Below are 21907 nucleotides of genomic sequence, written 5' to 3' on the forward strand. Positions count from 1 at the left end.
GGAAACGGAGCACCGGAGAAACCCCACGCAACCCCGGGAGAACATGCAAACCCCACACAGGGAGGCCGGAGCTGGAATCGAACCCGGTATCTCTGCACTGTGAAGCCGACGTGCTAACCACTGGGCTACCGGGCCGCTAATTAAGTAGCAAAATCTTGAAATCGCATCTTAAATTAACCAGAAGCCAATGCAAGTTGGCTAGTAAAGGGGTGATGTGATCAAACCTCCCGCGATCAATTTGGGCGACCGGTTGGGCATCCGTGGTTTAACCTATTTCCAAATTGTAATCCCATTCGTTGACTGCAGAGGGAAGTCATACGACGTCCATAATTCACATTTAGGTTCACCCTAAAATCCTTTGATAAACATTAATGTCTTGAAGTGCTCAAAGAATCTGATTCTCTATTTTCAAAAGCAAGCTTTTCGATTCAACACATTCAGCACTTGAATATGAACATTCATGATTAAAATTGATAACTTTTCAGCCACGAGAATGAACAGAAGTGGTCAACTGCCACAACCTTGGGGTATGTTTTTTTTTAAAATCTAAAATCTTACACAGGTACCATTACCCAAAGTTATGGAAATATTCACAAAGTTCAGAATCAAAGGCCCTTTGAAACTCTAAAAATAAACGAAATCGCTTATCCTGAATAATGTCTGTACTCCAGTAAGTCTCAATACAAGTCTAATATTGTGAATTGAGTCAAAGTCCCTTTCAAAAAGCCTGACTGAGTTTCTCTAATTATCGAGAATCAGCAACGTTATCACTCTCAAATGATTTGGATGTCTCTTATTCTTATTTCATTGGTCACTACGTAGCTTTGAATAATCGAGAGATGATAAAGAGAAGTTACTGTGAGTTAAATTTAAATGTCTGTTTTGATATTTGGGAAAGAATGGAGTTATTAAATCGGAGGTTGTTAAATAGGATCACCCAGACCAACACTCCAGTTCAGAAGATGGCAGTGTTGCAATCCGCCAAATGTCGTTTGCCAAAGAAGCGGAAGAAGAAGACGAGAACCGGAAAAAGAGAAGAAAAGAAAATAGGAGTAACAGTGACCGACAAATAGTGGGTACTTTAGTCCCATAATTATTTCTAGTTCGATTTCTCTGCCACAATGCCTTATGCAAACCAACCGACTGTAAAAATCACAGAACTTACAGATGAGAATGTCAAGTTTGTCATTGAAAACACCGATTTGGCGTGAGTATTAGTCTATTTTTGTTTGCAATTATATTTTACTGTTGGACACTATGTCTCGTCTTTATGCGACAAGTGCTTCAAAAAAGTTTAGCCAATATTTTAAAGGGGTGCGTTAATTTATCCCACGTAGCCCAGTACTGTGCAACTTGGAAGCCTTATACGTACTTTGGTTTAAGATAAGATGAGAAAACCTTTATTAGTCTCGCAATGGAGAAATTCCCGATTCACAGAAGCAAAGTTATGAAAGGAAGCAGTAGAACAACTAAATATAGGAGCTGCTGGAAAGGCAGCCACTCACGCGGCGCCATTTTGAAGTCAAAATAACAAACATAACACAACACATAGGACACAGACAGTCGTGCAATCTTCCCCACTTTTATACATACACTTTGTTGTATGAATCAGTTATAGATGAAAGAGGAGAGGATCAAAGTGTCCTTTCACCAGTGGATCAGAGACGTCATGCTGAAAATGCACACGTCTGCTACAAGCTATGTTTTGAAAGCAAACATGAAGCTGTATCATCCATTGATGCAAAAGATATTGGCTCACATCTCCTGTCCCATCTAAATCCACTTCAATTCGAAGCCGCCACTCCCAGTTCCACATCCGCATCGGCGCTCCGCGTTGACGCTCCTTTCTTCTCATCGTCGGCTCCTCAAGCCTTACATCCATCCAGCCGCAGACTGTTCAACAGCACCGTTCTCTCCGCTGAACAAAGTGGGGCTGTGAAAAAAATGCTGCGCATAACAGGTGCAAGACACAAGCGCCCCGGGACTGTCCCGCAACGACAGTCAAATGGCGCCGACATTCCTCCCAGGCAAAAACAGTGCTGGTATACCCATGCTGCCGAGAAGGCACAACCACCAAGCACAGAGTTTCCTCCTTGATGAATGTCGTGGCCAAAAAATGCTGCAAAAAGTTTACATCAAGTCCACACGATGTAACAACAAACACAAAGTGACAAAACAAAACAAACAACAACAAAAAAAAGCAAGGCTCATGAGAGCACTTGCCGACGGCTGCCTATTCGGGCGCCATCTTGACTTCAAAGTTATTGTATTTATAAATGTAATATAAATTTAATAGTCATATTGCAAGTTATTGTAGCATGGTTATGATGTCAGTATTATCTGTTAACATTATAAACTCAACGTGAGACTTGATTTCTAGTTTTACTGTTTTTGTGCTTTCTACTATCGTTTTTAATTTATTGTTTGTTGTATAAATTATTTTTGCTCCATGTGCAGCACTTTTTATACAGCAGTGTTTTGTTTTTTTGAAGTGCACGACAAAAATAGTTGAGTTGCGATAGATGTTAACAGGATCCTGTCTGAGCATTTCTTGTCTGTTTTTAGGGTTGCCAATTCAATTAGACGTGTCTTCATGTCCGAAGTACCCACATTAGGTAGGATCACTTTTTAAATGAATTGTTCCCACAAAAGATGTATTTATGGCATAATGGTTGGGAATTAATAGTAAGATGATCATGTGCATAGTATAATTACTTCATAAAGTGCAAAGGACAGGTCTCTTTCGTTTTTCAGAAGTAGCTGAGATAGTTTTAATAGTTATAGAAATATAAGTATGAAAATGGAATTAACCTGGAGAAAGCATTTTTTCTTTCTGCATATTTTACAAAGCACTATTTTAGTATTCACAACTGTGTACCCAGTTAATATTCTGGCATGACTTCATGACAGCAATTGATTGGATCCAGATTGATGCCAACTCATCAGTACTGCATGATGAGTTCATCGCTCACAGAGTTGGTATGTTCGACATGGTTAGAAGGTTGGCAGCTACAACTAACAGTATACATATTGAGAGATCTCTTTTGTTGTCAGGTCTCATCCCACTCACCAGTGATGATATTGTAGAAAAAATGCAATACTCCAGGGTAAGTTCGAGTCAATCATTTAACTTTTTGCGTTAGGAACATCTCACGGGTACAGAGCATGCAAAATGAACTTTTTACATTCATTTTATGTAATCCAGTGAAATTTAAAATACATTTCATGAGCTTCCCTATTATAAATAATCTCCTTACTGTCATTGTGACATTTTTCTTCAGGATTGCACCTGTGATGAATTCTGTCCAGAGTGCTCTGTTGAGCTGACTTTGGATGTTCGTTGTACTGATGAAAAGACACGCAACGTCACCTCACGCGACCTGTTGTCCAACAACCACAGAGTTATCCCAGTAGGTCATTTAACCATGTACCGGTAGTTGCAGTTCCCCAATTGGAGGTGAGCACATTTCATGACACTCAGAGTCTCTTTTCAGGTCACATCCAGGAGTCGAGACAACGATCCTAATGACTACGCTGAACGAAATGGTAAACTTGAAGTTCATCCATGCATCCATTCATTTTCTTTGATATATCTGGGGTGGAGTCACATATATCAGGGGTGTCCAAACTTTTTGCCAAGGGGCCAGATTTTATGTGGTAAAATGTCGGGGGGCCGACCTTGGCTGACATTCTTTACATTGAGCAACAATATTGTTCAACAAATTTTAGTAAGCCAGTCTGTTTCACATTTCCATTTTTATTTTAATTTCAACAATATTAAGAATTTCTTTTGGTTCATTTGAAACAGGTATATCACATGCAACTGCTTATTCACTTGACTTTTTCTTAAACAGAAGTCTCCTGAGTCCAAATTGATTGATTTGAAACATAAAATGTATCACCATGACTTTTCAATAGTCACAAAACCTTTGACTCGAACAACAGGGAAATGAACAAGCAATACACATATCCACAACTGCAAGGATCATTTGAAATATGATATATCAGTCAATATAAACACGGAGTGATGTCTTGTTAACTCGTGAGTGATGCCCTCTAGTGTCTAAATGCTATTACTCATTTAGTGAATGCTATTACTCATTTAGCCACTAGAGGGAAGCAGTACTCTATGAAACATCACTCACCAGTCTAGGAGACCTCAGTCAATGCAACACGTGTTCCATTGCGCCCAACCTGCGGGCCAGACGGCACTGGTTTTATGACAGGGGCCGAGGGCCGGATGAAATTCGACCGCGGGCCGGACTTTGGACATGCCTGACATATATGTATCATATATGTGACTCCACATATATGTATATATATATATATACATATATACTGCGTGTGTGCGTGTGTGTGTGTGTGTGTGTGTGTGTGTGTGTGTGTATATATATATATATATATATATATATATATATATATATATATATATATATATAAATGTAGTCGGATGGTAACTAAGAGAGGAAAGGTAGTCCGCAATGAAGGGGTCTCACTCCCTGAAGGAACAATAGCAGACATTGAGGACAGCTACAAGTACCTCGGTATACCACAAGCCAATGGCAACCTCGAACTGGCAACAAGGAAAGCGGCTACGGCCAAATACCTCCAGCGAGTGAGGCAAGTCCTAAGAAGCCAGCTCAATGGCAAGAATAAGACCCGGGCAATAAACAGCTATGCCCTGCCAGTGATCAGATACTCTGCAGGAATAATAAGGTGGCCTAAGGAAGAGATACATACCACGGACGTTAAGACCCGAAAGTTCCTAAGCATGCACGGAGGGTTCTATCCCAAATCCAGCACCCTGAGACTGTACGCAAGCCGAAAGGAAGGAGGCCGGGGACTAGTGAGTGTGAGAGCCACTGTCCAGGATGAAACATCCAAGCTCCATGAATACATCAACGGATGACATACTCAGAGAATGTCTCAGACAATGGGGAACAGAAGATGAGGCGCTGGAAAAGGGACCATCATGGGAGGACAAGCCCCTACACGGGATGTACCACCGGACCATAACTGAAGTGGCTGATCTCAAGAAGTCCTATCAGTGGCTCGAGAGGGCTGGCCTGAAGGACAGCACAGAGGCACTCATCCTGGCTGCTCAGGAGCAGGCACTGAGCACCAGAGCCATTGAGGCTCAGATATACCACACCAGACGAGACCCAGTGTGTAGGTTGTGCAAAGAGGCACCTGAGACGATCCAACACGTAACTGCAGGGTGTAAGATGCTGGCAGGGAAAGCCTACATGGAACGCCATAACCAGGTGGCTGGCATAGTCTACCGAAACATCTGTGCGGAGTATGGACTGGAAACCCAAGGTCAAAATAGGAAACACCTCCGAAGGTGGTGGAGAATGACAGAGCGAAGATCCTGTGGGACTTCCAGATCCAGACTGACAAGATGGTAATGGCGAACCAACCAGATATCGTGATCATAGATAAAGGGCAGGGGAAAGCCGTTGCAGCATGTATTGTATTGTAGTGGTCCCAAGTGAAGGAAACATCAGAAAGAAGGAACACGAGAAACTCGAGAAATACCAAGTGCTCAGAGAGGAGCTGGAGAGAGCCTGGTAGGTAAAGGTGACAGTCGTGCCTGTGGTGGTCGGAGCACTCGGGGCAGTGACCCCCAAACTAGATGAGTGGTTGCAACAGATCCCGGGAACAACATCGGACATCTCAGTCCAGAAATGTGCAGTGTTGGGAACAGTAAGGATACTGCGCAGAACCCTCAAGCTTCCTGGCCTCTGGTAGAGGACCCGAGCTGAATGAGGGACGGACACCACCCGATGGGTGAGACGAGGATTTTATATATATATATATATATATATATATATATATATATATATATATATATATCCGCCACTCTTGAGGACTTGCACACCGCAAGAACCAAGACAAGGGCAGGGAAAATCCTACAGCAGCCCCCCCCCCCCCCACACACACCCGAGGGGGGGTGAGACGAGGAATTTTATATATACTGTATATGTGTATATGCGGTATTCATAGAAATTGGTGTCACTCCCTATAATGTCAAGATTGCAAATTTTATTCCGGTTTTTCAATCAAATGCTCCTGGGTTTTGACAAATTAGCGTCCTCTTTCAGTTCTTCCATGCTTTTCCAAAATTTTAGAAAAACTGGTTTATAAATGCATTCTGAAACACATGTAAAATACTGTCTGAACATCAACATGGATCCTGCAAAAATCATTCTGCCCACTTGGCCCTCTTAAACAGGGTTTGTACGGGTCCTTAAAGTTCATAAAAATCAACGAAAAAATTATGTTCTTAATTGTCCATAATTTTCAGGGAAATCTTCTAAAATCCATAAAAATTAACCTGCGGTGTTCATTTCATTTGTGTATGTCATTTTCCCCACCCTCCCAATTCATAGTTTTGTCGGAACATGCAGGACCTGGTACCCGCTCTGCTTTTTCCGCCGTCTCCGTTTAGTTCCGACGATGATCACGTGATCACTCGGGTCATTCCGGGAAACAACAATACAGTAGATTGACGCCATCGTGGGGCAGTGAATGGATGGTTTGGTTGCCGACTCGGCAAGCAATTACCGTATTTTCTGGAAAAATCTATTCATCGAATTTATCGATTTCATCAAGTGACAGACAAATATGTCGCGACGCCACTCGAGCGAAGCGCGCCTCAGCAGTCGATAGTCCGCTGCTCTGTGCTGTGTTTGCGTCGGCTAAGCTTAGCTGTTGTTTCGGCTCGGCTAGCGTTTTGTTGTCGTAGATCAAAGCGTATTTGATTTGTGACGTCAGTTGCTTGTTTGAAACCAAAAGACGTGCGCGTGCGTACATGTTTGCGCGGATGCACACACAGCAGAGAGCAGTGGACCTTCGACTGCTGAGGCGCGCTTTGCTCGAGTGTCCGTTGCTACAAATATTCCAGGACTATGCTATTTTCAAGGGCCGTGGCTGGAGAAGCCGCAGTTCCGTGTTTGGGTCGGAAAAATCGCTGGCGATTACACGTTAGCCTTCTGCTGAGTGTGCAAGAAGGGCATCTCCGCGAGAGATAAAACTTGTCATAGCCTCCTGGTCGCCAAGAACTTGCAAAAGAGATTGAGGAGAAAACTAAGTCACTGTCTGCTATTCCCTAATTGTCATATCAGTTTCATGTCTGATCATTGGAGGTGATACGAGGGAAAATAATAAGGTTCGACCATTTGGGACTTCTGATTTCAGTTCAGGGAGACTGGATACTGCTAAGATGAGCAATCAGTACTACTGTTCGTGAAACCAGATTTTTCTAAACCCTGTCCAGGTGACCCATATGACCATTAGCTCTGTTCTTAGTGTTGTGTTTATTCGAAAATAAGTTGGAAGTTTTATATTTTCTCAATTTAAATTTTTCTTGGTGTGTTTTGTTTTGAGAATTAATTTTTTCAATTTTTTTTTTCCATTTTCCGTGATAAAGGGTAGGAAAGTGAAAATGTAAGTGATTGCCCCTAAAAATAAATATGTGCCCTTCCTTTGGCAGCAATGATTTGAACACCAGCTTAGTGATATGTGGCTTTCTGTTCAGCCCGTGATTTTCTGAGCGGGCATTAAATCCACTGTGAATCTCCCCGCTGAATGGAGAAAAAGTCCTTAAAAAGTCAATAAATAAAAAGCAAGTGGAAGAGTGTTAAACCCTGTTAAACCAAGTTGACAACATTTATTCTGCTTTGGAGAAGAAAGAATTTGCACGTGGTATTTTCCAGATCTTTCAATTGCACTTGATGCTGTCAATCATGTCTTTTTTTTTTCTTTTTTTTTTTTTACAAAAGCGAATAGGTGTGGATGTATCTGAATGATCTTGCTACAGTATGAAACACAATGTCCAATATTATTTTCAACTAATTTACTTATTTCCAATAGAAATGTTTCCGCATCAGTAAATGAATACAATACAGGGGTCCCCAAACTACTAAATTTGCCCGCAGGCCGGATACGGCCCGCGGGCAAATTTGAGCCGGCCCTCTAACCCTCCTGTTGTCCTCGGGTCAAAATGACCCGCCACTGTGTTAAAAACGCCCCGAAAAACCCTAAATGATAATTTTTTAACTTGAAATTTAATGACTTTTCCTAGATTGTCCCCAACTGCAGAAAATTTGAAATGTTTTTAATCACATTTCCATGGAAGCTGTACAAAAAAAGTACAAAAGTAGTCTTCGGGGCAAAATGACCCATGACGCAAATAGGGTTGAAATCAAGGTCACAAAGTTATTTACACACTATAGAATGTTTCAGTGTTTTAGTTGTGTCTCAGATAAATTAGTAGAACACGTGAACAAGACGGTAGCAGACATAAACAAGACAAAATAGGTGGTGTTCTCATAGATGGCAGAACTCTTTTTTTGTGGATTTCAAGGGGCTATAAAGAGAGAGAGTTTTTTAGTGATTATTTATTTCCTGTTTTTTTCTGTGAAGAACTCAGAGAGGGTTATTTAGTTATTATTTATTTCATTAATAGTGTTATTATTTGTTTCCTGACTTTTTTTCTGTAAAGAACCTGGAAAGGGTTATTTGGTTATGTGTGGCTTTCTGGGAAACAATAATTTTTTTAAGCTCCCCTACGATCGTTGATGTTACAAACTAACATCGGCCCCCCATCACAGAAGGGAAAAGTTATGTGGCCCTCACAGGAAAAAGTTTGGGGACACCTAATGCAATACATAAGATAAGATAAGATATCCTTTATTTGTCGCACACTTGGGAAATTTACAGCCTCCAGCAGCAAGAATGTGGGTAGAAAGAAGAAAAAACAAACACCGTTCAATTAAGTGCAATATAAATACAAAATGGATAAATCGCAGTGCTATTTACAATTGTTTTCACATCATTTAATTATTATTATTATTATTATTGTTATTTTTATTCAACAGCCTGACAGCAGTTGGTAGGAACGAGCGTCGGTATCGCTCCTTCTTGCAGCGTGGGTGTAACAGTCTCTGGCTGAAGGAGCTACCTAGTGCTGTCAAGGCGGGCTGGAGAGGGTGGGAGGGACTGTCCATCATAGCTTTTAGCTTAGTTGGCATCCTTCTGTTGCCCACCTCCTCCAGACTGTCAAGGGGGCAGCCCAGGACAGAAAACTGGCCTTCCTGACCAGTCGCTCCAGTCTCTTTCTGTCCCAGGCTGAGATGCTGCCTGACCAGCAGACAATGACATAATGGATGGCCGAGGCCACGACTGAGTTATAGAAAGTCTTAAGGAGCGACCCCTGAACCCCAAAAGACCTCAGTTTCCTGAGTAGGAAGAGTCCGGCTCTGTCCTTTCCTAATCAGGGTGTCCGTGTTTGTAGACCAGTCCAGTTTTTCTGTTCAGAAGAACACCTAGGTACTTGTAAGAGGTCACCCTCTCTATGTCCATACCCTGGATGTTCATCGGTGCTGGTGAGGACTGTTTCCTGCAGAAATCCACAACCAACTCCTTAGTTTTCCTAGGATTGATCTGGAGGAGATTCTGCTGGCACCAGTCCACAAAGTCCTTCGTCAGTCCCCTGTATTCCGATCGCCCCCCTATGTAATGAGGCCAACTTCTGAAGGTGGTTTGGAGTGGCGTGTCTGAAGTCCGAGGTGTAGAGGATGAACAGGAATGGAGCCAGAACAGTCCCCTGTGGCGCTCCAGTGCTGCAGAGAAGTCTGTCCGACTCACAGCTGATTTGTTAGGTAGTCTATGATCCATGCTGTGAGATGGTGGTCCACTCCGGCGTTCTGCAGTTTGCCTCCCAGTAAGTTGGGCTGGATGGTGTTGAAGGCACTGGAGAAATCAAGGAACATGATTCTCACAGTGCTCCCATCCTTCTCCAAGTGTGACAGCACTGAGTGGAGGAGGTAGATAATGGTGTCTTCCACGCCGATGCCAGGCTGATGTGCAAATTGCAGCGAGTCCAGTGCCGGGCTCACCAGTGGTCGAAAGTGGGCGAGGACGAGTCTCTCCAGAGTCTTCATCAGGTGAGACGTCAGCGCCACCGGTCTGTAGCTGTTCAGCTCCTTAAAGGTGGGGGGTCTTGGGCACTGGGACCAGGCACGAAGTTTTCCACAGCTGTGGAGCTCTGTCCAGCTTCAGGCTCAGTTTGAACATGTGCTGGACAATGTCACACAGCTGCTCAGAGCAGATCCCGAGGAGCCGTGAAGTGATCTTGTCTGGACCTGCTGCCTTCCTCACATTCATCTTCCTCAGTTGGTTCCTCACCTGCTCTGTTGTGACAGACAGGCAGGAACCAGGTGACAGACTGGGTTGATGAGAGCTGGTCGAAAGAGGAGGGGGAGGAGAAGAAGTCCTCGGTGAGAGTGGTTGCAGTTGGTGGTTGGGGGAAGGGACAGACGACTGGTCGAAACGGTTGAGTCCATCTGCCCAGTCCTTGTCCTTCTCAGTCAATGTCTTTCTCTTTCAATGTCCATCTCAGGGCTGTCATGGCCTGAGATGGTTTTCAGGCCCCTCCAGACACCAGTGACATTGCTGGCCTGTAACTGTAACAATTTCATCCTGTATATCTTCTTCCCCTCCCTGATCTTTCTTCTCAGCCGAATCTGCACGGCCTTCAGCTCCTCTCTTTCTCAACATAAAAGCTCTCTTCTTCTCCTTCAGGAGGGCCTTTATGTCAGGATTAATCCATGGTTTGTTGTTGGAAAAACACCGCACAGTTCTGGTGGGTACGGTGTTCTCGTCACAGAAGTTTATGTAGTCCGTGATGGTGTCGGTGAGTGCATCAATGTCCTCCCCATGAACCTTGCTGAAGAGTTCCCACCTGGTTGTCTCGAAGCAGTCCCGCAGAGCATCTTCAGCTTCCGTTGTCCATTTCCTGACCATGCTGATATATATATAGCGCTTTCACAACAACGGCAGCTGTAACAAAGCGCTTAACAAAACAGTTAACATAAAGTAAAATAATAAACATAAAACACGGACAGTCGTGTTAATTAAGTTAACAGTGGCCTATGTGCATTTTCCAAATGGTTTCAAATAGATTGGCATTACATGTGAAAGAAAAAAAACTTGTTTCGTAATAGTTTGGAAAATTAATTGTGAATTGGGCTCTGGGGAAACTTGGAAAAAGCATAGCAGTTTTGTTTGCTGCAGGGTTACAAAAGCTCTGGGAGTTTTTTGAATTATTAGATTGTTAATTCATTGTTTTTATTTTTCAATTTTACACTGTAGTCTGGGGGTCTATTCATATCCCACATATTGTCATAACGTTTAATTTTTTTTCAAAATCATTTTGTCATTACGGCTACTTTTTCAAACTCACGTTTCCCAATGACTCCATCCATCCATTTTCCGATCCGCTTTATCCTCACAAAGGTTGCAGGGGGTCCTGGAGCCTATCCCAGCCGTCTTCAGGCAGTAGGTGGGGGACACGTTGAAGCGGTTGCCAGCCAATCGCAGGGCACACAAAGACGAACAAACATGGATCGATGCGGCCACTGGTGTACTTTCGGTCACTTCATTGAACAGTCGGCAAACAAACACCGAATAAGCACATGACCTCACTAGCTGCTGATGGCCCTGACTCGTGTTGAGAAATACAACACACCAAAATAAATAAAATAAGTTTGCTACTTTGCGCATTTTCGTCTCTAGCATTGGTTTCCCCCTTATCAGGTTCATATTGGAATTAGCATCATCTTGCTCACCCCACATTAACTTTACAATTGCTTGTTGTTAATTAACTAGTGGAACAATTTTTCCATAATTGTATTCACATTCATAGAAATTTTGCTGGTGAAGCTTCGCAAAGGACAGGAACTGCGACTGAGAGCTTATGCCAAAAAAGGATTTGGTAAGGAGCATGCCAAGTGGAACCCAACAGCAGGAGTGGCATTTGAGTATGACCCAGACAACGCACTGAGGCACACTGTCTACCCGCGACCCGAGGAATGGTGCGTTGTTAGTTTCGATACAGAAAAATCATCATCAGAATTGTGATGAAAGCTTTTCTGTTTTTTCATTGATTGCTTTTTTTGCCATGCTGGCCTTAGGCCCAAAAGTGAATATTCTGAAATTGAGGAGGATGAGGTCCAGGCTCCATATGACCCAAATGGCAAACCAGAAAGGTGAGGAAAGCTTCAATTGAAACCGAGCATATCCATGATTTGGAATCAAAGCACAAATCATCTGCCTTTTCCCTCTGCAGGTTCTACTACAATGTGGAGTCTTGCGGATCCCTCCGACCCGAGACCATTGTCATGTCCGCGCTGGCTGTCCTCAAGAAAAAGCTGAGCGACCTGCAGACACAACTCAACCATGAAATCCAAAGTGATGTGCTCACTATCAACTGAAGTCACAATGATAAATGGGGCTTGCAGACCTTAGTCTGTCTGTAGATTGCGCTCAACATTTTTCCCCCTTTTTTAATTTTATTTTGGGAAATCATTTTTGGATTGAGAGACAGTGTCGAAACAAAATACAACTTTTGCTTTGTGGTTGCTTCCTTGTTTGGTGGTCAAGGACAATCACATCAAGTTTCGTCTTCATTTAGCATTCTAAAATGTCAGTGACCCAACATCATGTTACATGGAAACCTTTTTTAAAATTTGTCTCACATGTCTTTCATTTTAATTGAGGTACGCAATAAAGACTGTTTTCTCATCATTCCACATTTCAGTAAATTCTCTTCATTTCACAGCATCTGTTGTTCTATGCAACAAGCTCTTAGAATGTAACACAAATGACACAAATAATGAAGTTAATTGTGTAAATCGAACTTGTATTCCCTTCTCTGGTCACTGATAACACTCAAAATTGATATGAAATGTTCAGCCTTAAAAATGTTAATTTGTGATGTTTTTTTCTTTATCTGATTAGATAATTACATTTCTCTTACATTACAAAACTCATTGAGTAACTACATATTTATTTTCGCTTTACGGTGTGTGATTGACACAAACAGTGACCATCCCTCGCGAGACAGACTTTTTTTTTTAGAGACGTCATGCTCAAAATGTGCACACATCTGCTACAAGCTAAGTTTGAAAGTAAACAAGCTGTAGCATCTATTTAAATTCCAAGTGGCGACTCTCAATTCCAAATATGCATCCACGCTCAGTGCCGATGCTCCTCTCTCCTCATCCTCTGGTCCACAAGGCACCCATCCAACCGTACCAGCACAGATTGTACAACAGCGCCGACATCTTAGCTAAACAAAACGGGGTTGTGAAAAATGCTGCCCATTACAGGTGCAAAAAAAACAAGCGGCGACAGTCAAATGGCCCGACATTCCTCCCAATAAAAAAAATCTGTGCTGGTACACGTATGCTGCAGAGAAGGCGCGACCACCAAGCACAGATTCTTCTCCTTTGACCAATGTTGTGGCCAAAAACGCAGAAAACAGTCCACATCGGGTCCACACAGAGTTAAAAAAAACACCATTTGACAAAACGAAAGACAAAAACAGCAACAACAACAACAACAAAAAGCCGGGTCCACACGAAGCAACAACAAACATCATTTAACAAAACCAAAGACAAAAACAGCAAAAAATAAAAAAATTAAAAAAGCAAAGGCCTTGAAGAGCAGTTGCCGACTGCTAGCTACTAGGGCGCCATCTTAGATCATCTCGTCTTGCTTGTTGGAGCAAGTAGAGCTCTGTGTGCTTTCCAAGCTTGGATGCAGCTCACGTCGCTCGGATCAGTTCTCAGTTTTCCTCAGCTCCCTCCATGTCACTTTTTATCATAGTTAAAGTTTGTTGATAAACTTGTTTTGCAATGCTTTCACGTGACTTCTCTTCTGCTTTGTATTTTGTTGCTGACCATCTTGGGCAGATAGCATTCGACTCCACTGTTTATTTGATCACAAAACAGGTTGCTTAGCTGCTGTTAAAATGATGCACCCTTGATATGTCATTAGGTGTTATAACAACGGAAAAAGTGAAAAAGATCGAGGTTTCTTTGGAATTCCAAAGAAAATTATACATCGGGGCCCGGAAACGGAAGAAATGTCTGAAACGCGACAAGCCAAGTGGCTGAGTAGCATCTCCTGTGCAGACCTCAATGGCCAATCCATAGTTTGGGCTCATATGTGCAAGCGATCACTTTGTGAACGCCAAATTTGTTTGCCATTGAAGTTGTAGTGATAAGAGATTATTGACTTGAAGCAACATTAAGCGTTTTCTCGAATCTTTATGGTGAGGAAAAAGCATAATGCCCATAACATGAAAAATACTGAGGCGCTTGTTTTGATATTTGAAGAGGGTGAAAATGTCCTCATCCATCCTGATCCTCTTCTCCAGTTCATTGTTGAGGTGGATGGTTCAAACTCTGGGGTTGGGGTCGTGCTCTTCCAGAGAAGTTCCAAAGATCAAAAGGTACATCCTGGGGCATTCATATACACAAATTGTCACACAGAGAGAGACTATCTGTTGGCAATTGTGAATTGTTGGCTGTAGCGAGCTGAGAACCCTTTTCCAGCACTGTACTTTTTTACCACCTTGTCTACTTTCAGTTGATTTTCTGGCCTATCAGATCAGAAAGACACAAGATGGCACACATATATTCATGAACCATAGCTGAACGTCATCATGTGCAGTTTGTCTGCTAAAATATGGTTATTGGCAATAGAATATAAACAGCAACATCTCTTTTGTGCGTGCATGCGCTGCGTGCCTCAGTCGGCCACTGGGGGCTCTCTGTTCGATGCCTCTCTTCACTTCTTGCCCTTTTCTGAACAGGAAATACAAATTCAGTTATTTTTATGATGAAATCATGGATAATTATTGGATTGAAAAGAAAGTCAATGTAAAGTACAAACCATCAAACTAAAACGGAAAATAATTTATGTTCATTACGTTTTTTTGTTCATTTTATTTTTACTCTTCACATGCAGAGAAGGGCCAACATGGAGTGGGACTGCTTCACTTGCCGACCCTGACGTCCATATTTAGACTAACACCAGTCAATACACCAATGACAGGAATGACAAATAATATGGTTGCGTGCGTGGACAAATATTAAACATCAAAATAAAAGTGATGACCATCCTGAGGGCCCAAGACTGGCAAAGTGTCACGTTGTACCCGAAGCGATAGAATACCGTATTTTCACGACTATAAGGCGCCATTAAAAGTCTTAAATTTTCTCCAACATGGACAGGACGCCTTATGGTGCGGAGCGTCCTTTATATGCGCTGAGTTCCAAAATCTGGCTGACAGCCGACACGCTGTTTATATAGAGAAAAGGCGGAAGTGACTGTGGCCAGGCATGCGGGAGAGAAGTCGGCCAATCAGGGAAGGGTGGGCGTGTATATATACATATATGGAGAGGGAGAGAGAGAGAGAGAGAGAGAGAGAGAGAGAGAGCGAGAGAGAGAGAGGACAGGCAAGCTAGTCCGCCAATGGTGAAGGGTGGGCGTGTAAGTGGACGCCTCAAGCCAGTACCAACACTTGTATAGAGTGTGGCAATGTGCATTGTTGCAAAACAACTCCGGTTTTGGTTTCTAAGAACCCCTGAAAATAAATTAGACAAAAAGACACGCCTACGAAGCTCAGTTCAAACTTAAAGCCACCGGTTATGCTTTTGGCATGCGTGCCCATCTCACAGCAGCGGTGAAAAAACAAGTCAAGCAAATGAACTCTGAGCTTGCCGTTATTCCCGGAGTCTTGACTAAAGAACTCCAACCGCTGGACATTGGCATCAACCGGGCGTTCAAAGTAAAGTTGCAAACGGCATGGGAACAATGGATGATCGGTGGCAAACACAACTTTACAAAGAGTGAGAGGCAGCGCTTGGCGAGTTACGCCACAATACGCAACAACGAGAGGGAACGCTGCGTTTTTGATGGATTACGGTACTTGCACAATTGTTCAATTCTTTCTACACACACACGCGCTGCCACCATTTTTCGCTCTGTTCTTTACTTTAAAATGTGGGAAAGCTTCACACGAGAGAAATGTTGACTTTGCTGTTGCTACTCCTTCTTTCCGCTCGGCAATGCGTAGCAACTCACACTAGCATGTGATGCATTCAATGACAACTGAGATGTGCAGTCCTCTGCTTCTGATACAGAGGATGAGGACTTTGATGGATTTCTGGGTGATGATTGATCGAAAAACGTGAGAACATTGTACGATGGCTAAATAAAATACACCCGAACTCAGTTCTGCTTTCGTTGCCTTTTTAAAAACGTGTTTTTATCTTATCTGTATGTCTTGGCATGCTACCGTATGCTTCAAGCTAACGTGTTAGAGTGCGCGCATGCATGCCGTATGTTTAAGCTGGCGTAAGGTTTTACCACTGTAAAACTGCGGCCATTCGTACGATGCGTCCTGTGTATGTGTAAAATACAGAAATGTCACGCATTAATGAGACTGCGGCCATTAGTACGATGCGTCGAATAGTCGTGAAAATACGGTAATTGCTTCGTGCACAACAAAATAAGGAAGTGGATCCCTGAAACAGCAGACACAGAAAAAATGGTTGTCAGAAAAAATGAGATTTAGTATAACACAAAATACCCGTCTGGACGAAACAACAGAAGACGCTAGTCAAAATAAGGACCAGGAAATAAGGAGACAACAGAAAACGCTTGGGGAAAAATAGCAAGGAGAATAATTTTGGTGAACAATAATATCACACGAGAGGGTATAAAGGCGCACAATAACAGCCACAAGGCTTTAAGGTAATGAACAAAGTCGAGTAGTAATGGGCGAGAGAATTGAGTCGACTACCAGAGCATCCAAATAAAGCCTGTGTAATTACCGTATTTTCACGACTATTCGACGCACCGTACGGTTGGGCGCAGTCTCATTAATGGGTGACATTTCTGTATTTTACACATACACAGGACGCACTGTACTAATGGGCGCAGTTTTACAGTGGTAAAAAATACGCTTAAACAAACATACGGCATGCATGCATGCATGCTAACACGTTCGCTAACACGTTAGCTTGAAGCATACACTGAAGCTCAAAGCTAAAACATGTTTTTAAAAAGGCAACGAAAGCAGAACTGAGTTTGGGTGTATTTTATTTACAAGGTACTCACGTTTTTTGCTCAATCATCACTCAGAAAGCCATCAAAGTCGTCATCTTCTGTGTTCGAATTGAACAATTGTGCAAGTATCAGTAATCCATCCAAACCGCCGGGTTCCCTCTCGTTGTCAGAGTCACTCTCGTCGTCATGTGGCTCCACAGAAATGATGCCGGCTTTGCCAAAAGCTCGAACAACTGTACTAGCAGATATGTTCGTCCAAGCAGCCACAATCCATTCACAGATTGTGGCGTAACTAGCCAGGCGCTGCCTCCCACTCTTCGTGAAGCTGTGTTCACCATCGATCATGCATTTTTCCCATGCCGCTCGCAACTTCACTTTGAACGCCCGGTTGATGCCGATGTCCAGCGGTTGGAATTCATTTTCGGGGGTTCTTGGAAACCAAAACCGAAGTTGTTTTGCAATAATGCACATACTCACATTTTATACAGGTGCTGGTACCTGCTCGAAGCGTGCCTTTAGCGTCCACTTACACGCCCACCCTTCACTCATTGCCGGACCCACCCCCTGCGTGCCTGTCCTCACTCACGTCCACCTCTCTTCATATATTTACATATATGTGCACGGACGCGCTTCACTGATTGGCCGACCTCTTCTCCGCTTGCGTGCGTGTCGTCACTCACGTACACATTTTCTCTCTCCGTAATTTACATATAAGTGCACGGACGCGCTTCATTGATTGGCCGACCTCTTCTCCGCACTTCACTGATTGGCCGACCTCTTCTCCGCATGCGTGCGTGTCGTCACTCAGGTACACATTTTCTCTCTCTCCATAATTTACATATAAGTGCACGGACGCGCTTCACTGATTGGCCGACCTCTTCTCCGCACTTCACTGATTGGTCGACCTCACTTCCGCCTTTTCTCTATATAAACAGCGCGTCGGATCTCAGCCAGATTTTGGAACTCAGCTCATATAAAAGACGCTCCGCATTATAAGGCGTCCTGTCCATTTTGGAGAAAATTTTAGACTTTTAATGGCGCCTTATAGTCGTGAAAATACGGTAACTACAAATGGGTGGCAGGTGCGCAGGCGGCAAGCAGGAAGCCTGCCCCATGCTGACAAACTCGGGACGTGACACAAAGATCCTGGAAGATTGCCGATTGACTATTTTTGACTTTTAAGCGGTGGGGCCGAAAATGCTATCACTTCACGGGGCCCAAAATACTGGCACCTCTGCCCATAAAGTCTTAAGAAGTTTTCTACCATTAAATGTAAAGGGGGGGGCGGGGTAACAAGAATAAAATAATAATAACAGAATCAATGTGAAGCACTATAAATCAGTTTCTTGTGATGTATGCATACATTCAGTCTGGCTGCGCGCGCATCTTGGAGACAGAAAACACACGCTTGTAAATCATAATAGTCTCGTGCCGTGGGTTGTCAGAATGGAAAGAGCACACACGGAGATCTAGTCTTTTATAGAATTCCTGCTGGTAAACACCCCTTTCAGAAAAAAACGTTGAAAGTTATGGTTACAAGCTTGACGACGTGAGAATGCAACGCGCCCAGTGCGGCAACACAAGTGATCGCGGAGAAGCCGGCGGGTGCCCCGGCGAGAGTTCTCTTTTGTCGGTGAAGGGCAGCTCCCTGGAAAGCGTCACGGTTCCGGCGGCGTCCGGTGAGCCCCCGTCGGCCCTTGAAAAGGGGGGAATGTGTAAATCCCGCGCCAGGCCGTACCCATATCCGCAGCAGGTCTCCAAGGTGAACCGCCTCTGGCATGTTAGAACAAGGTGGGTAAGGGAAGTCGGCAAGTCAGATCCATAATTTCAACAAGGATTGGCTCTAAGGGCTGGGTGGAGCGGGCTGAAAGGGGCGAAGGGGGGATGGGCGCGTCCCACCGCCGGAGGGGGTCAGGCGGGCAGAGTCGGTCGCAGACGGCGAAGCTGGGCAGGCGGTGCCCCCGCCGCGCTGGCCACTCAGCCCCCGTCCCGGCTGTTTCACCCGCTCCACGCCGGCCACGCGCAATGGCGAGTCAGCGCGAGGGTGTCGGGTTTCGGCAGACTGTGGTGGCGACTCTGGACGCACGCCGGGTCCTTCCCGTGGATCTCTTCAGCTGCGGTGCTCAGCGGGCCCCCCCGCTGTCGTGGTCCTTGTGCTTTTCCCCCCTCTGGGGGGGAGTGCCGGGGGTGGTGGCACGGGGTGTGTCTCTCCGTTGGGTCGCTGTTGTGTCAGAAAAACGTGAGGACACGACTTACTTTTTCAATGGTCTTTATTCAACTGAGTCTGACTGAACAGGTGTCAGTCGTCACCCCATCAACCAATGCTGTGCGACACTGTCGTAACATCGTGTAGCAGTATGGTATGCTACAGTCACCTCGGCCGGTGCCTCGCAGCTGGTTTAGAAGTGGGGCGGACCAGAGGAATCCCAACTGTTTAATTTAAACAAAGCATTGCGAAGGCCCGCGGGGGCGGGGGGTTATGACACGATGTGATTTCTGCCCAGTGATCCGAATGTCAAAATAAAGAAATTCAACGTGAGAGGCAATTAAAAATGCTCGTCTTTGCAAACAACAGTGGCATCATTAAAATGTGCGAGCATCTTGGAGGCAATGTTTGCAAACATTGAAACTCATCTATACATCAAACAATCATATCAACAAGGAATTCACTTTCCAGTTATAATCCGTCCAGAAGAACATAAACAAGAAATCAAGAACCAACATGGGGGATATAGAACGAGAAGCCAGGCGGGTCGCTGTTAAGCAACCCGATATCTTAGATCTGAAAGGAAAGGAAAACAGTCGGGAAGGGGAGGGGGAAAAAAAACAATAGGCTTCAACCATTCTCCTTAGTGGGTAGATGGTTTGGGCCAGAGAAAAACCCCTCAGCACATGTAGTGTACATTTAAAACCACAGTATAACAATTCTCAAGACTGAACATGGAATGAACAGGGTGGTGGAGGGACGGGAGGAAGGTTGGGGGGAGCATCATAATCTGTGAAATGAGCTACACACACAGTAGGTGCGCTCAAGTCTTTGCAGTTGTGACGTGGGAGGGAGCAGCAAAGACCTTGACATTGTGCCTGCAGCTGCAAGGCCAAGACCTTATTAGTCACAGGCTCGGTCGGGGGAATAGGGTGAAGAAGCTCGCGTCTGTGTGTTTTCACATCCAGGGGAAAGTCCAGATAACAACTGTATTGCGAACAGGCCCTCTTCAATTACAGACAGCCTTGAATGCCTTTTATCATGCGACTCTCTGTGGTGTCAATCTGCCAAATTTTCAATCAATCAGTCAATCAATTTTTCAGGTCAGAACAACTACTCTCTGTCTTTCCATTTTGTGAAGCGACTCCAACACAACATCCACTTTGCGGTTCAGTTCGATCAATGAATGAGTCTGAGTGTTGATCACCCACCTCACACCATACCATGTTCAGTCACCACCTTGTTCCTGACCAATGAAGCCCCCGCGCGGCTGAATTTTGCGATAGTTCAGAAAACTGCGAACACTAAACAGCAGTATTCCTGTTATCAAAAGGTGAATAATGAAGATGTCTTCCACATCCTGTTAGGGACAATAATGTCAAGCACACCATTTTCCACTTCTGCCAAGGATCTATGGTGTTCCCAGCAGCAAATGTCCCAGAGGGCCAAGAGGGCTCCCCACCGCCCACTCTTTTCATTGAAAAAATGTGTACCATAGTGCTGAGAGTGTCATGTTCCGTATTTGGCAGCAGGTGGCAGGCGTTCATTTCTGCTGCCTGCACACCTGCTGCCTATTTGTAGGTGATTGCACCTGCTATATCTAGGCGCTCCGGCTGTCGACTCATTGCCGGAGTATTGCATGCTGTGCCACTGCTGTTGCCCATGTTCGTAAACATTACTCAAATACGATTGCTGTTTGTTACATTTTCGTCGTCCCATTGGGATTTTTCAAAGTGCGTACTTGAACTAGTAATTGTCTAATCATTTTCCTTGCCGTTTTTTTGCAAGCGCTTTTCATTGTCGCGTTACATTATTTCCTGGTTCTCGTTTTTACCAGTGTTTTCAGTTTTCTATTAGGCGGAGTTTTGGTTTATAACAAATATTATTTTGGAACGAAGTCCTTGTCAGTGTCTGATATTTCGGGGATCCACTTATTCTCGTTTGCTCTGTTATGTACAAAGCAGTTCCTTTTCCTGCTTTGTGCGTAACGTGACAGAGTCCAGCTGACTAATTCCATATTTTGTCTATTCATAAGAAAAAATATACAGAGGCTATATTAAGACAGAAGACAGCACATTAGACAAAGTCAGGAAAGCAGTGGAGCAACGGGGAGCGGGGAATTGTCGAATTTGAGCTGGAACTTGGGGAGACTTTGATCCTGTAGTGTTTTCAAATCCTAATCAACATTCTAAATACATTTTCAAGGCAGATTTTGTGAAAAGAAATTCAGACGAACATAAGCTTCGCCTTTTTCTTCTGTTTTCGAACATCCATAGTTCAGTGCCAGGAGCACTTATACAGATTCTTACTGTATGGGGAAAATATTCATAATGATACAATTTTGAATATTTCAAAAAGAGACCAAAACTATGCTGATACTCCAAATGGTTCAAGAACAGCTACAAATTTGGTTTGGCTGCACCTTTCCATAGGAGTTTTTGGCAAAGTTGCCCTCAGTTTAAGGGGATAATTATTAATTAAACGATAGCATTGTCATGTTCATGATCTGCAATCCTAATTTTGACATTAAATAATAGCTGGCTTTAAAAGGTATAACTAACAATTTGATAAATAAACAACAAACAGGAGGTTTGCATCAGTTGCAACTCATGTTAGAGTCTTCTGCATCACTGATCCAGGTCCTTTTTGTTACGTCTGCCTGGCTGATAGTGGCGCTGGCAAAACTCCCTGATCCGACCACATGCTTCCAACATCATCTGCTCTGGAACTGTCACCACAATGCGGAAGAAGTTGGGATATTCAAAAGCCTGTGAG

General features: G+C 43.8%; 2 protein-coding genes across 4 annotated transcripts in view; one reads left to right on the forward strand and one right to left on the reverse strand.

Annotated features, from left to right (window-relative positions):
* The first annotated feature begins 1008 nt into the window (after window positions 1-1008).
* On the forward strand, window positions 1009-12596 carry polr2c (RNA polymerase II subunit C). Its single transcript, XM_052061023.1, has 9 exons — window positions 1009-1207; window positions 2566-2615; window positions 2911-2979; window positions 3055-3107; window positions 3282-3410; window positions 3495-3546; window positions 11711-11879; window positions 11979-12053; window positions 12134-12596. Exons 1-9 carry the CDS (start codon window positions 1122-1124, stop codon window positions 12276-12278), a joined length of 828 nt encoding a protein of 275 aa, XP_051916983.1. The 5' UTR covers window positions 1009-1121; the 3' UTR covers window positions 12279-12596.
* Window positions 12597-19049: 6453 nt separating this feature from the next.
* tat (tyrosine aminotransferase) overlaps window positions 19050-21907 on the reverse strand; it is a 37195-nt gene continuing 34337 nt past the window's right edge. The window contains exons 12-13 of one of the 3 annotated variants that reach the window (XR_007961703.1): window positions 21555-21900; window positions 19050-21510 (exon numbers count right to left, since the gene is read on the reverse strand). Coding sequence is in view for 1 of the 3 variants with exons in the window: in XM_052060917.1 (XP_051916877.1) it covers window positions 21760-21900 (141 nt within the window). In the remaining 2 variants the exon portion in view is untranslated. Of the gene's footprint in view, window positions 21901-21907 lie in introns of all 3 variants that reach the window. The other 2 variants (XR_007961702.1, XM_052060917.1) reach the window with 2 other exon arrangements.

Source organism: Hippocampus zosterae, chromosome 3 (genome assembly GCF_025434085.1).
Source record: "Hippocampus zosterae strain Florida chromosome 3, ASM2543408v3, whole genome shotgun sequence".
NCBI lineage: Eukaryota > Metazoa > Chordata > Actinopteri > Syngnathiformes > Syngnathidae > Hippocampus > Hippocampus zosterae.